Raw genomic sequence first — 11,972 nt, forward strand, 5'->3', positions numbered from 1 at the left:
GGGAGTCTGGGATGGAAACAGTGGAGGTTGGGAGATTCTCAGTGTTTTGGGGGATAAGTTGGGGCAGGGATTCCCCAGCAGCTGAGAGCCTCTCTCTTCCTTTTGCTCTGGCTGGGGCTGGTGGTCCAGGGGGCTCTTACTCCTTGGAAGCCATGTGGACCATAAGGTCCACCACCCGGTTGCTGTAGCCAAATTCATTGTCATACCAGGAAATGAGCTTGACAAAGTGGTCATTGAGAGCAATGTCAGCCTCGGCATCGAAGGTAGAAGAGTGGGTGTCACTGTTAAAGTTGCAGGAGACAACCTGGTCCGCAGGGTACCCCAGGATGCCCTTGAGGGGGCCCTCTGATGCCTGCTTCACCATCTTCTTGATGTCATCATATTTGGCAGCTTTCTCCAGGCGGCAGATCAGATCCACGACAGACATGTTGGAGGTGGGGACACAGAAGGCCATGCCAGTGAGCTTCCCATTCAGCTCAGGGATGACCTTGCCTACAGTCCTGGCCGCACCAGTGGAAGCAGGGATGATGTTCTGGGCAGCCCCTCAGCTGTCACGCCACAGCTTCCCAGAGGGGCCATCCACAGTCTTCTGGGAGGCAGTGATGGCATGGACGGTGGTCATGAGTCCCTCCATGATGCCAAAGTTGTCATGGATGATCTTGGCCAGATGAGCCAAGCAGTTGGTGGTACAGGAGGCATTGCTGACAATCTTGAGGGAGTTGTCATACTTCTCATGGTTCATACTCATCACGAACATGGGGGCGTCAGCGGAAGGAGCAGAGATGATGACCCTCTTGGCCCCGCCCTTCAAGTGAGTCCCAGCCTTCTCCATGGTGAAGACCCAGTGGACTCCACGACATACTCAGCACCTGCATCGCCCCATTTGATGCTGGCAGGATCTCGCTCCTGGAAGATGGAGATGGACTTCCCATTGATGACAAGCTTCCCGTTCTCAGCCTTGACTGTGCCGTGGAATTTGCCATGGGTAGAATCATACTGGAACATGTAGATCATGTAGTTGAGATCAATGAAAGGGTGATTGATGGCGACAGTACCCACTTTGCCAGAGTTAAAAGTGACCCTGGTGAACAGGAGCACAATATGGCCAAATCCATTCACTCTCGACCTTCACCATCGTGTCTCGGGCACGCGGCTGGCACTGCACCTAAAGATGAGGCTGTCTGTCGAACAGGGAAGAGCAGAGAGCCCAATTTAAAAATGTTTTAAAATTTATTTATTTATTTAATTGAGAGAGAGCTCAAGAGAATAGGCATGGGGAAGAGCTGAGGGAGAGAGACAACTTTCACAACCCCTGAGATCATGACCTGAGCCAAAAGCTTAACGGACTGAGCCACGCAGGCTCCCCTTGAAAAACCAGTCTCTTAATTTGACATAAGTTACTATAATCCAACAGGCATTATTTTTTGAGATTTTATTTATTTGACAGAGAGAGACACAGTGAGAGAGGGAGCACAAGAAGGGGGAGTAGGAGAGGGAGAAGCCCGCTTCCTATGGAGCAAGGAGCCCGATGCAGGGCTAGATCCCAGGACCCTGGGCAGATGCTTAAGGACTGAGCCACCCAGGCGGCCCCCAACAGGCATTTAAAAAAAAAAAAAGGTTTATTTATTCATTTTAGACAGAGAGAAAGCTTAGGTAAACGGGGGGGAGGAGCACAAGGAAAGAGAGAGAAGCAGGCTCCCCACTGAACTAAGAGCCCAGATCAAGCAGGGCTCGATCCCACACTCTGAGACCATGACCTGAGCTGAAATCAAGAGTCGGACACTTAACCAACTGAGGCACCCAGGCACCCTGGCATTTTGTGTTTTTTAATATTTTTTATTTTTAAGTCATCTCTACATCCAAAGTGGGGCTCGAACTCCCAACCCGGAGACCAAGACTGAGTTAGTCAGGCGCCTGCTGGCAAGCATTTGTTAAGCACCTGGCCCAAGGAAGTAGTTTAAAAAAAAATTTTTTTTTTTTTTTTTGCTTTTAATTTTTAAACTGCACCTTTCCAGTTTCTTGGGCTGAAGTCCTGAAACATCAGGGTTTTTGTAGCCTCCCTTTCATTGTAAAAGAAAAAGAATAAACGCTTCATCTTCGGGGGCCCCCTGCCCAAGGTAGCCTTTTTGGGACTCCACACTCAGTATAACACAATCCCACCAGAAGACTCAGGATTCGACAGGGTAAAGGATTACAAGATTTTTTAAGTCACCATTTTATGTAATCTCCTAGCAATCCTGTAAGAGAGGGATTATGATCCACACTTCACAGAGGGTGGAAACTGAGGAGTGGGGATAGGGGAGGGAATGGCCCTGGTGTGCTGGGCTGGCGTCAGAGGGTGGATTTGAACCTCGGTGTTGAAGTTTCAGACACCTTGGCCTCAGGCCAGACACAGGCTTTCATTCAAATCGCCTATTACTTTTGCTCGTGTTCCATTGGCCAGAATCCAGTCACGTGGTTGCACCGTCCGCGAGAATATGCTGGGAAATGTAGTCCGCTGGGGTCACCCAGGGTAAGGGAACGGTTTTCTGAGCGCTGAGCCAATGTTGGACACATCTGACCTGCAAGGCCTCTTGATCCGACAGCCTTCAGGTACGATCTTGTCTGGCACCCTCCCCCCATCCCCATCTCATTCAGCTGCTTCCAACCTGGCCTTTTTAAAATATTTGACCACAATTTGACCCTGCTTTCTTTTAATATTTGACCACAATTTTGAAAAAATTGTGTTGCTCGCGACAGTGCTGCCTGAGTCCTCCTGTGTCAGACTGCTCTGTCGCTTTCAAATGTACAATAATTCTATCTTTTGAAATAAGATCTGGCTGTGTGTCTCTTGTGCGTCTATGTTGAAGTGGGTATCACTTTATTACACATTAGCTTCTCTTTATACATCTTTTGTGTTGCAGTTGGTGAAGCAAATGGTATTTTGTTATGGGGACATAGCTCAGCTATATTATCTTCGGGTTTCCCTTCAGAATAGTAAAGGCAGGGGCGCTAGGGTGGCTCAGTGGGTTAAGCATTCCAGTCTTGGTTTCAGCTTAGGTCTGATGTCAGGGTCATGGGATCCACCGCCCTGCTTGGCTCTAAGCTCAGTGGCCGTGGGCTTGAGTTTCTCTCTCCCTCTGCCCCTATCCCAGCTTTCTCTCTCTCTCTCTCAAATAAATAAATAAATCTTTAAAAGAAGAATAGTAAAGGCAGAATTACACATTGCAAAGTATCTGTGAGAAAAAGAAATAGAATTGGTCACCAAAGGAGTACAAATTAAAACAACAATGAAATATCACAACAGTGAAATATCACCTACTAGAATGGCTATAGTCAAAAAGATATAAAAACAAGTACTGGTAGGGGCTCCTGGGTGGCTCAGTCCGTTAAGAGTCTGCTTTCCGCTCAGGTCTTGGTCCCGGGGTCCTATGATCGAGTCCCACATCAGGGTCCTTGCTTAGCGGGGAGCTTGCTTCTCTCCTGCTCTCTCTGCTTGTTTTCTCTCGCGCTCTCTCTCTGTCCAATAAATAAATCAAATCTTTTAAAAAAAAAAATCCAACTTCTTAAAGGAATGGATATATGTTCCATATAGATCTGATCATCATCAAGGAAAGACTTCAGGACAGTTTCCTTCTACCTAATCAAGTACTGTGGATTCTCTTTAAAAACTATTATTTTTATCATTTTGGCATGAGAAGGCTATGCTTTTTTTTTTTAGTACTTTCTATCAACAAGTTATTTTTTAAAAATATTTTTCCTGGGGGGCACCTGGGTGGCTCAGTGGGTTGGGCCTCTGCCTTCGGCTCGGGTCGTGATCTCAGGGTCCTGGGATCGAGCCCCATGTCGGGCTCGCTGCTCAGCAGGGAGCCTGCTTCCCTTCCTCTCTCTCTCTGCCTGCCTCTCTGCCTGCTTGTGGTCCCTATCTGTCAAATAAATAAAATCATAAATATATATATATATATATATTTCCCCCCCCCGGGTCTAGGTTTGTAAATCAGTTTATTTAAAATCAATAACCAGAGTGCCTCTAAAATCAAGAAACTTGTTAACAACCAAAAAAAGACAAACATGCCTCAAGTCAAACGTGTGCAAAAAGGAGCTAAAGGTCGGGAGATTTACGCCGAGTATACCCTTGGCCCGGAGCCCAGAGAAGCACAGGGATGAGTTAAGCCACCCAGCTTCTGGACCGAAAGTTAAGGACTGGCCACGCCCCCCGGCGGCCCGGCGCCGGATCGAACTGGTCCGGAACTCTTCTGCCAGGCCTCAGTGGAGCTACCCCTGACGGTAAACTTCCGGTGAGCACACAACTTCCGTGCGGGGCAGCCGATTTGGCTAGTCCTAAGCGGGCCGGAAGTCCGTCACTCCTGGCTACCCGCCCCTTTCCTAAAGTGACGCACGGCGGGGTTGCCGGAAGAAGTGGCGAAGTTACTTTTGAGGGGATCCGAGAAGCGGCGGCGTGCCAAAGGATACAGAGAAGGAGGAGGAGAAGCAGAGCAAGGGGACAGAGGCAGGTGCACTAGAGTGTGGGGGAGACGCGGGAGGCTCCCCGGGCCCGGGGCTTCCCGGCGTTCCCTGCGCCGCTCCGCTCAGCCCCCTTTCTCTCCTTTCCCACCCTCCCTTCTGTAGCTCGCGCTGTCTCCGGTTGTTTCCAGGGCAACGGGAGTAGGAGACCCCGCGAGAGGCCGCCCACAAGACCCTCAAGCGCAGCCATGAGCCCCGCCCCCCACTGGTGTTCGGAGAGGGGCGGGACCTGGAGCGAGGTGTGGGGGCGGAGCGTGATGGGAGGAGGTGGAGGCGGGGCATAATGGGAGATGGGGCGGGACCTGGAAGGAGGGGTACCGGCTGGGCGGGGCAAATGGGGTGGGCGGAGCATTGTGGGTACAGTGAGGGTGGGACCTGGAAGGGTTGGGCGGGACCTAGGAGGAAAAGATGGGGGCGGAGCATGGGGAGCTGGTGGGGTCAGAGTGAAGTTGGGGGTGCTTCTTCCGCAGAGGTGGGGAGTAAGAGTAGGTAAGATAAAACTTGGTGGGGTGGAGGAAGTGAGGGTGGTTACCTGGAAAGAGGGAGTGGGCGGGATCTGGAGTGGGTGGGGCCTAGGGGAGGGGTGGAGTCTAGTGAGAGCCCGTCTTGAGACCCTGCAGAGACTTGGACCAGTAGGGGGTGTGCTCTGTCAGAACCGGAGAGGCTTTATAGGCTGGCAGGGATTAGGGGTGGGTTCTGCATGCAGTAAGGGAGGAGTCTGGAAGGTTGGGAAAAAAGAAGTGCCCCATCAAGATGGGGGGGACTGGCCTCACCTGACCCTCCCTGGCCCCACAAGGCCCTCAGTCCTCCTGTTACCTGCAGGTTGCTCCGTGACTCCACCATGTCCACTCCCACCACCAGTTCCCTGGACACTCCCTTGCCTGGTGAGTGACCTTTTTCCAAGCCCAGTCCCCACTCCCGCACACTAGTCAGGAGAAACTCACTGTGCTTCCCTCTCCCAGGAAATGGCCCGCCTCAACCCAGTGCCCCCTCTTCTTCACCAGCTATAAAGGAGGAGGGTCCTGAACTGTGGCCTGCGGGTCCAGACCCTGATGTCCCGGGCAGTGATTGGGCTCGCTCAGCCTGCAGCGCGGGTGAGACGGGCTTAGGGGTAGGGGCTGGGAGTTGATGGGGGATTCGGGAAGGGATCTAGGAAGGGAGAAAGATCAGAAATGAGGATGGGAGGCTCCCAATTTCTAACTGATTTTTTTTCTTCCATACCTATTTGCCACTTCTTTTTTGTCCTGTGAGTGTATTTTTTTCCTACTTGATACCTCTTACTGTTATTTGTTCTTTGGGGTTCACTGACACACACACCTTTTCTTCTGAATTGCTGTCTCCCTGGATCACTCTCTGTGCTCTGGCTCTTTGTTTCTTCTCTCTTGTGGGGGTGACTCTGGCTGCTGTTTCCATGTGGCTCTGTCTCTCATGGCTTCTATTTACTTCACCCCAGTCGTTCCAGACCCTGCAGAGGAGCCGGAGCGCAAGCGAAAGAAGGGCCCGGCTCCGAAGATGCTGGGCCACGAGCTGTGCCGCGTGTGTGGGGACAAAGCCTCCGGCTTCCACTACAACGTGCTCAGCTGCGAAGGCTGCAAGGGCTTCTTCCGACGCAGTGTGGTCCGAGGAGGGGCCCGGCGCTATGCCTGCCGGGGCGGCGGGACCTGCCAGATGGACGCCTTCATGCGGCGCAAGTGCCAGCAGTGCCGGCTGCGCAAATGCAAGGAGGCCGGGATGAGGGAGCAGTGTGAGTGTCAGGGCAGGGGAGCGGGCCCTCTGGCCCTTCTGGCCCCTGCCCAGCCCTGGGGGCCTCCACTGAGGCCTGTGTCTCCTGAATAGGCGTCCTCTCAGAAGAACAGATCCGGAAGAAGAAGATTCGGAAGCAGCAGCAGCAGCAGCAGCAGCAGCAGTCCCCCGTAGGGCCGGTGGTTGGCAGCAGCTCAACCTCTGGGCCTGGGGCCTCTCCTGGAGGGTCTGACGGAGGTGGCCAAGGCTCCGGGGAAGGCGAGGGTGTTCAGTTGACCGCTGCTCAGGAACTCATGATCCAGCAGCTGGTGGCCGCTCAACTGCAGTGTAACAAACGGTCCTTCTCTGACCAGCCCAAAGTCACGGTACTGCCTACTCCCCCATGCAGCCTTGAGGGGTGATGAGCCCTGTGGGGTAAAGCCTGCAGGGCTGAGGCCCAGCACATGGGGAGGGATCAAGGCTCCAGAGAGCAGGACCTTGGAAAAGAGGGTCCCCTAGGGTTCAGTCTTTGCCTCAAGGTGTCCCCACGGGCTTGGGCTCAAGGGAGGAGGCCTGATAGTGATCCTGGCCCCTGTGTCCCCAGCCCTGGCCCCTGGGTGCAGACCCCCAGTCCCGTGATGCCCGCCAGCAGCGTTTCGCCCACTTCACGGAGTTAGCCATCATCTCAGTCCAGGAGATTGTGGATTTCGCCAAACAGGTGCCTGGCTTTCTGCAACTGGGCCGTGAGGACCAGATCGCCCTCCTGAAGGCATCTACCATTGAGGTAATGGGCAGCCTGCCCATTCTCTTACAAGGCCCTTTATTCCTGCCCACAGGGAACCCCAGGACAGCTGTTGGGAGCATAATGATGAGCCAGATTCCTCTAGTTATTACCCTTGTGGGGAGGATACCTTATAAGGGGATGCAAAAATACTAAACAGATCATCAGAGCCTCCCAGGGGCCAAGGAGAAAAAGGGAACGGGTTGAGGCTGAGAAAAATTGAGGATTGGGCTAGAACGCTGCACTTTAGAGAATGTGGTGCTGGGAAGGCTGTTCGGGAGAGTTGACTTTCTTTTTCTTTTTAAGATTTAATTTATTTATTTGACAGAGAGAGAGAAATCACAAGTAGGCAGAGAAGCAGCCAGAGAGGAAGGGGGAAGCAGGCTCCCCGCTGAGCAGAGAGCCCGATGCAGGGCTCGATCCCAGGATCCTGAGATCATGATCCTGGGATCATGACCTGAGCCTAAGGCAGACGCTTAATCCACTGAGCCACCCAGGCACGCTAGAGTTGACATTTAAACCAAAACAACTGTAACAAATAAGGTTTGAGTTCCTAGCATAGACCAGGCTCCATTCCAAGTGCTGGGTATGTGGCAATGAACAAAACAGGCAGTGCCCATCCTCATGCCTCGTAACCACCTGGGGAGGGTATCCTAAGTGGAGGAAGGGTGTTGGCCCTAAACCTGGTGGGTAGAGAGCCTGAGTGGCTGACACGCTGACTGCAGCAGGCTGGAGTAGCTGAAGGGACAGGAAGAGGCAGAGGGGCGAAGGATGACTCTGGCAAGAGTAGGTTCCCCCACAGGCCGAGAGAGCAGAGACCAGTGACTAAAGGGTCATAGGGACTCCAGGAGCCCCTTCCCCTGCCTACTCCTCTCCCTGTTGCCTCAGATCATGCTGCTAGAGACGGCCAGACGCTACAACCATGAGACGGAGTGCATCACTTTCCTGAAGGACTTCACCTATAGCAAGGATGACTTTCACCGTGCAGGTACAGCAGAGAGTGGGATGGGAGGGTGCAGGGCTGGTGCCCCTGCTGGACCCCTATTGGACCCCTACTGGTAGGAGATCCCAGGCCACCTCATTCTTGTCTGAGTCTCCATTCCTTTATTTCCAAAGCTGGGTGAGCCAGCCTCACGTTGAGATACGGGTATATGTTCTGAGTGTCATGTCCGTGCACTGGGATGCCGTGTGAATGAGGCAGAGGGGTCTGCTGTCACATAGGGCATTTCATCAGGAATTAAGAGAAGACACTTCCTCCTCCCAAAACCTGGTATCACTGCAGGGAGGCTGGAGCTCAGTCCATTGTGAAGTGTGCACCCTACCCAACTGTACAGGGCAGTCCTGGTCCCTCCCCTCTCAGAGCACTTCTCTGGGGATGACTTAGGCAGTGGGCTTCTGGAGGAAGTGCAGTTGAACTGAGACCTGAGGGGTGAGATACATCGCTTAGGAAAAGGGAGTTGGGGAGTAGCATTGCCCGCCAGGGAACCCCACCTACAAAAAAGCTGTGTTTCTTCAGTCTCGGCTTTGTAAGTCCAGCTCTCTCCCATTGTTTCTTCCTGGGGCACTTGTCTGTACTCCCACACTGTGTTCCTAACCCCATCTTCTTTCCTTCTTCTAAGCCCTGGCCATCTTGGAGTATGAGTTTGACAGGGGAGCACTGGGTGGGGAGAATGTTTCTGGCAGGGGTTGAGCATGTACAAAGGCTCTTGAGGTGAGGGAAAAGCTGGAACTACAGGGAGGCCAAGGCATCTGGAGCACAGGGAGATGGGGCTGGAGAGAAAGTTGGGGTCCTGCCATTTCTCTCCATGCTCTACCACTGTCCAACATGTCTCCTGGAACATTCCCGGGTCCCCTCACTGGGTTGTCCCGAATATGTCTGTTCACACAGTGGTCAGAAAGGTCCTGTTCATACCAAATCAGCTCATGTCTGTTCTCTGCTCAGTACCCTGCATGGCTCCTGTCTCGCTGGGAGACAAGCCAGAGTCCTTGCTATGGCCCACAGGCCCTGCAGGGGCCTCTCCATGCTCATCTCTCATTACTCACCCTCCTCCCACCACACTGGCTTCCTCCCTCTTGTTTGCACCCACCAGCTGTGCTCCCACTTCGGGGCATCTGTAGCTGCTGGTTCCTCGGTCAGCATTTTTGTGACCAGCTCATCCTGGCTCGTGTGGGAGCTTTGTAGTTTCAACGTCGAAAGTCTCGAGGCCCAGAAGGCTGCCCAGTCCTGGGCAGAGCAGACAGGTGGCACCCACCTGGGACACTCTCACATCCTCATGACTCGTCGCTTTCCCTCCTGCGGGTTGTTGCTCAAAGGTCCCCCTATAGTAAGGCCTTCCTACAGCATCACTATGCAGTGGCCACCTTGTCTACGATGTTGATTTGGTTCTCGATGCCCCCATTACGCTTCTGTGCGTTAACCTTAGTCCACCCGCACCCATCCCTCTGACAGGCTGGATGGTGACAGTTTGCGTACGTGAATGCCTGGCGTCTGTCCCCACAGTCCCCAAGTGCAAGTACCACAGGTGGGGAGGCTTGTCTTGGAAACAGCTCTACCCCGGGACCTGGCACATAGTGGTGCTTGATGAAGCTTGATGACTGAATGAATGGAACGAGCTTAGGCTTTACTCCACGCCATGGGAGCCACCGCAGGCTAAGGTGGTGTGACCTCGGTTTAAAAATCTAGGTACAGGGAAGGTAGGACGGGGTAGTAGGAAATACTGAGTAAATGTTCACTCTTCTTACTTGTTCATTTATTCAGGCACGGTTAGGGCACACTTACCATGTGCCAGGCGCTCATCTGGGCAGCAGGGACCCAGGTGAACAGACATGACCTGAACACTAGAATTGCTGCTGTTTTCCTCACCCTGCTGACTGAGCAGTGTTAGGGCCTGGGCGTGGGGCCAGTTTGGGGCTGGGAGAGCTTATCGGGCCAGGCCTCCTGCCCCCACAGGCCTGCAGGTGGAGTTCATCAACCCCATCTTCGAGTTCTCACGGGCCATGCGGCGGCTGGGCCTGGATGACGCCGAGTATGCCCTCCTCATCGCCATCAACATCTTCTCTGCTGACCGGCCCAATGTACAGGAGCCGAGCCGCGTCGAGGCCCTGCAGCAACCCTATGTGGAGGCACTGCTCTCCTACACGCGCATCAAGAGGCCACAGGTACACAGCTCCCAGAGCTCCCTGTAGCCCAGCCCCTCCCAAGGCCCTGGCGGGGGCAGGAAGTCCACACCCACGTGGAGTCAGCCTGGGGCTGAGGTTTTGCTTCCTCTTTGGGGCTCTGGCTCCCCTGGCAGCCCTCTGAGCTCCAGCTGATGTCCTCTCTGCAGAGTCTGTCTTCAGGCCTCGGTCCCTGGCCCAAGGAGCCAGGTCCGGTGCAGGCATAGGGGTGGGGGGGGGGTCCCCGCACTGCTGTCCTGGCTCACCCCAGGGAGGGAGGTCCTCTTGGTGGTCCAGGCGGGCTGACCAGAGCCTCGCAGGGCAGGAGCCTGGCCAGCGCCCACCTCCATCCTGTTCCCCTGCAGGACCAGCTGCGCTTCCCACGGATGCTGATGAAGCTCGTGAGCCTGCGCACTCTGAGTTCTGTGCACTCGGAGCAGGTCTTTGCCCTGCGGCTCCAAGACAAGAAGCTGCCGCCTCTGCTGTCTGAGATCTGGGACGTCCATGAGTGAGGGGCCTGGCCTCCCTGCCCCACAGTCCTGTACCTTCCAACGAATGGACATTGTCACCCCTTCCTCCTCCTGGAGTGGGAAGGGGCCAGGCCTGGGGGCCCACCTTGTGGCCTAGAGCATAAGCCCTGGCCCCACCAGCCCTCAGCCCTCACGTGAGCCCCAGTGAGGCTCCAGGAGGCTCCCTCCCTGCCCACTGAGTCTTCCTGGGAGGGCTGGATGGGTCATAGATCCCAACCTCTGACTCTCCTAGCACTACCAGCTGCCCTCCCCACCCAGCTTACACCTCAAGTTCACTGCGCAGTGCACCTTGAGCAGAGGGATTGGGGGGCCTGTGGCTCTCCCCTACCTGCTGAGAAACCACAGCCCCCCCCCCCCGTTCCATTTATTTAATAAAAACTAAAAAAAGACAAAAACAGAAAAATAAAGTATGAATAGAAACCTGCCCTGAGCCAGAGTGAGTCCAGGGTATATACTGGGGATGGGCTATTAGGGTCTTCATTGACTCCAGCCTCCTGAACCTTGTGCCTCTTGCTAGGCTGATGGAAGGTTCAGGGTGATGTGACTGGGCTCTGCAGGGGTGGTTGGTTGCAGGAGAGGCTGACAGCCTTGGTATCCTCTCCCTGTACAAGGTGAGTTGGAGCCCATTGAAGGACAAAAGAATTTTCAGTGGCTGAAGAGACCCGGGCTTTCACTAGGCAAAAAAATATTTGCTGAAGCCACTTGTGGGCTAGGCACTATGCTGGCCCCTGTGGGGTTGCAGGTGTTATTCATCCAACAAATATACATGGGGCACTTACTATGTGGCAAACACAATTTTAGGCACTGGACACATGGGAGAACAAGCTAAAATCCTCGGAGGTGGCTACCAGTCAGGGCTGGCAGTTGGGGCACGGAGGGGGCCAGCTAGAGTGTAAGAAAAGAGGGGCTTTAATGGGGGCAGCGTGTGGCTGTGTGGGGGACCTAGCGGTAGAAAGCAGGCAAGTCCTCACACAGGATATCGTGGCCCAGCGGGGACATAAGCCAAGACGTGGGGGCTTGGCCCCCAAATTGAGGGAAGGGACATGCTGAGTCTGGAAAGGAAGAGGCTTTGGTGAGTTTAGTCCGGTCAGGCTGTGGTGTACTCTTAGTTCCTCCTTCCCCTGGGCCAGGCCCTGAGCCATCCCCACAGGGAGCTGGGCGGACAGTCCTGGCTAAGGTTGAAGGGGGTGCCGCTTGGAGGGATGGGCTTGGGTACTGAAAGGTGTGTTTTCTGGAACGGGTCGGGGGGAAGGTGACGGGGGAAGTGACTAATTAGAAGC

The 11,972-nt window shown here is 54.2% G+C and overlaps 1 protein-coding gene and 1 pseudogene across 4 annotated transcripts; one reads left to right on the forward strand and one right to left on the reverse strand.

Moving 5' to 3' along the window:
- LOC116855864 lies at window positions 1-1,067 on the reverse strand (annotated as a pseudogene).
- A 3,260-nt stretch (window positions 1,068-4,327) lies between these two features.
- NR1H2 (nuclear receptor subfamily 1 group H member 2) lies at window positions 4,328-11,120 on the forward strand. 4 transcript variants are annotated; one of them, XM_032838904.1, is made up of 10 exons: window positions 4,328-4,493; window positions 4,609-4,742; window positions 5,326-5,387; window positions 5,466-5,597; window positions 5,957-6,247; window positions 6,340-6,611; window positions 6,830-7,009; window positions 7,895-7,994; window positions 9,940-10,165; window positions 10,528-11,120. In XM_032838904.1, the coding sequence occupies exons 3-10, from the start codon at window positions 5,345-5,347 to the stop codon at window positions 10,553-10,555; spliced, it is 1,272 nt and encodes a 423-aa protein (XP_032694795.1). In that variant the 5' UTR covers window positions 4,328-4,493; window positions 4,609-4,742; window positions 5,326-5,344; the 3' UTR covers window positions 10,556-11,120. The 4 variants fall into 4 exon arrangements, with proteins under 4 accessions (XP_032694795.1, XP_032694796.1, XP_032694794.1 ...); XM_032838905.1 differs by having other exon boundaries at window positions 6,944-7,009; window positions 9,957-10,165; window positions 10,528-11,119; XM_032838903.1 differs by having other exon boundaries at window positions 4,332-4,493; window positions 5,966-6,247; window positions 9,957-10,165; window positions 10,528-11,119.
- Window positions 11,121-11,972: the final 852 nt, after the last annotated feature.

This window comes from Lontra canadensis, unplaced genomic scaffold (assembly GCF_010015895.1).
Source record: "Lontra canadensis isolate GAN:19392208 unplaced genomic scaffold, GSC_riverotter_1.0 scaffold107, whole genome shotgun sequence".
In the NCBI taxonomy this organism is placed as follows: domain Eukaryota; kingdom Metazoa; phylum Chordata; class Mammalia; order Carnivora; family Mustelidae; genus Lontra; species Lontra canadensis.

Excerpts from the sequence above, each read along its gene's own strand:
- NR1H2 (XM_032838902.1), top strand. The coding sequence starts at position 5,345 with ATGTCCACTCCCACCACCAGTTCCCTGGACACTCCCTTGCCTG. Across the intron at positions 5,388-5,465 it reads CCTGGACACTCCCTTGCCTG|GAAATGGCCCGCCTCAACCC; the intron begins GTGAGTGACCTT and ends TCCCTCTCCCAG. Across the intron at positions 6,248-6,339 it reads GGCCGGGATGAGGGAGCAGT|GCGTCCTCTCAGAAGAACAG; the intron begins GTGAGTGTCAGG and ends TCTCCTGAATAG.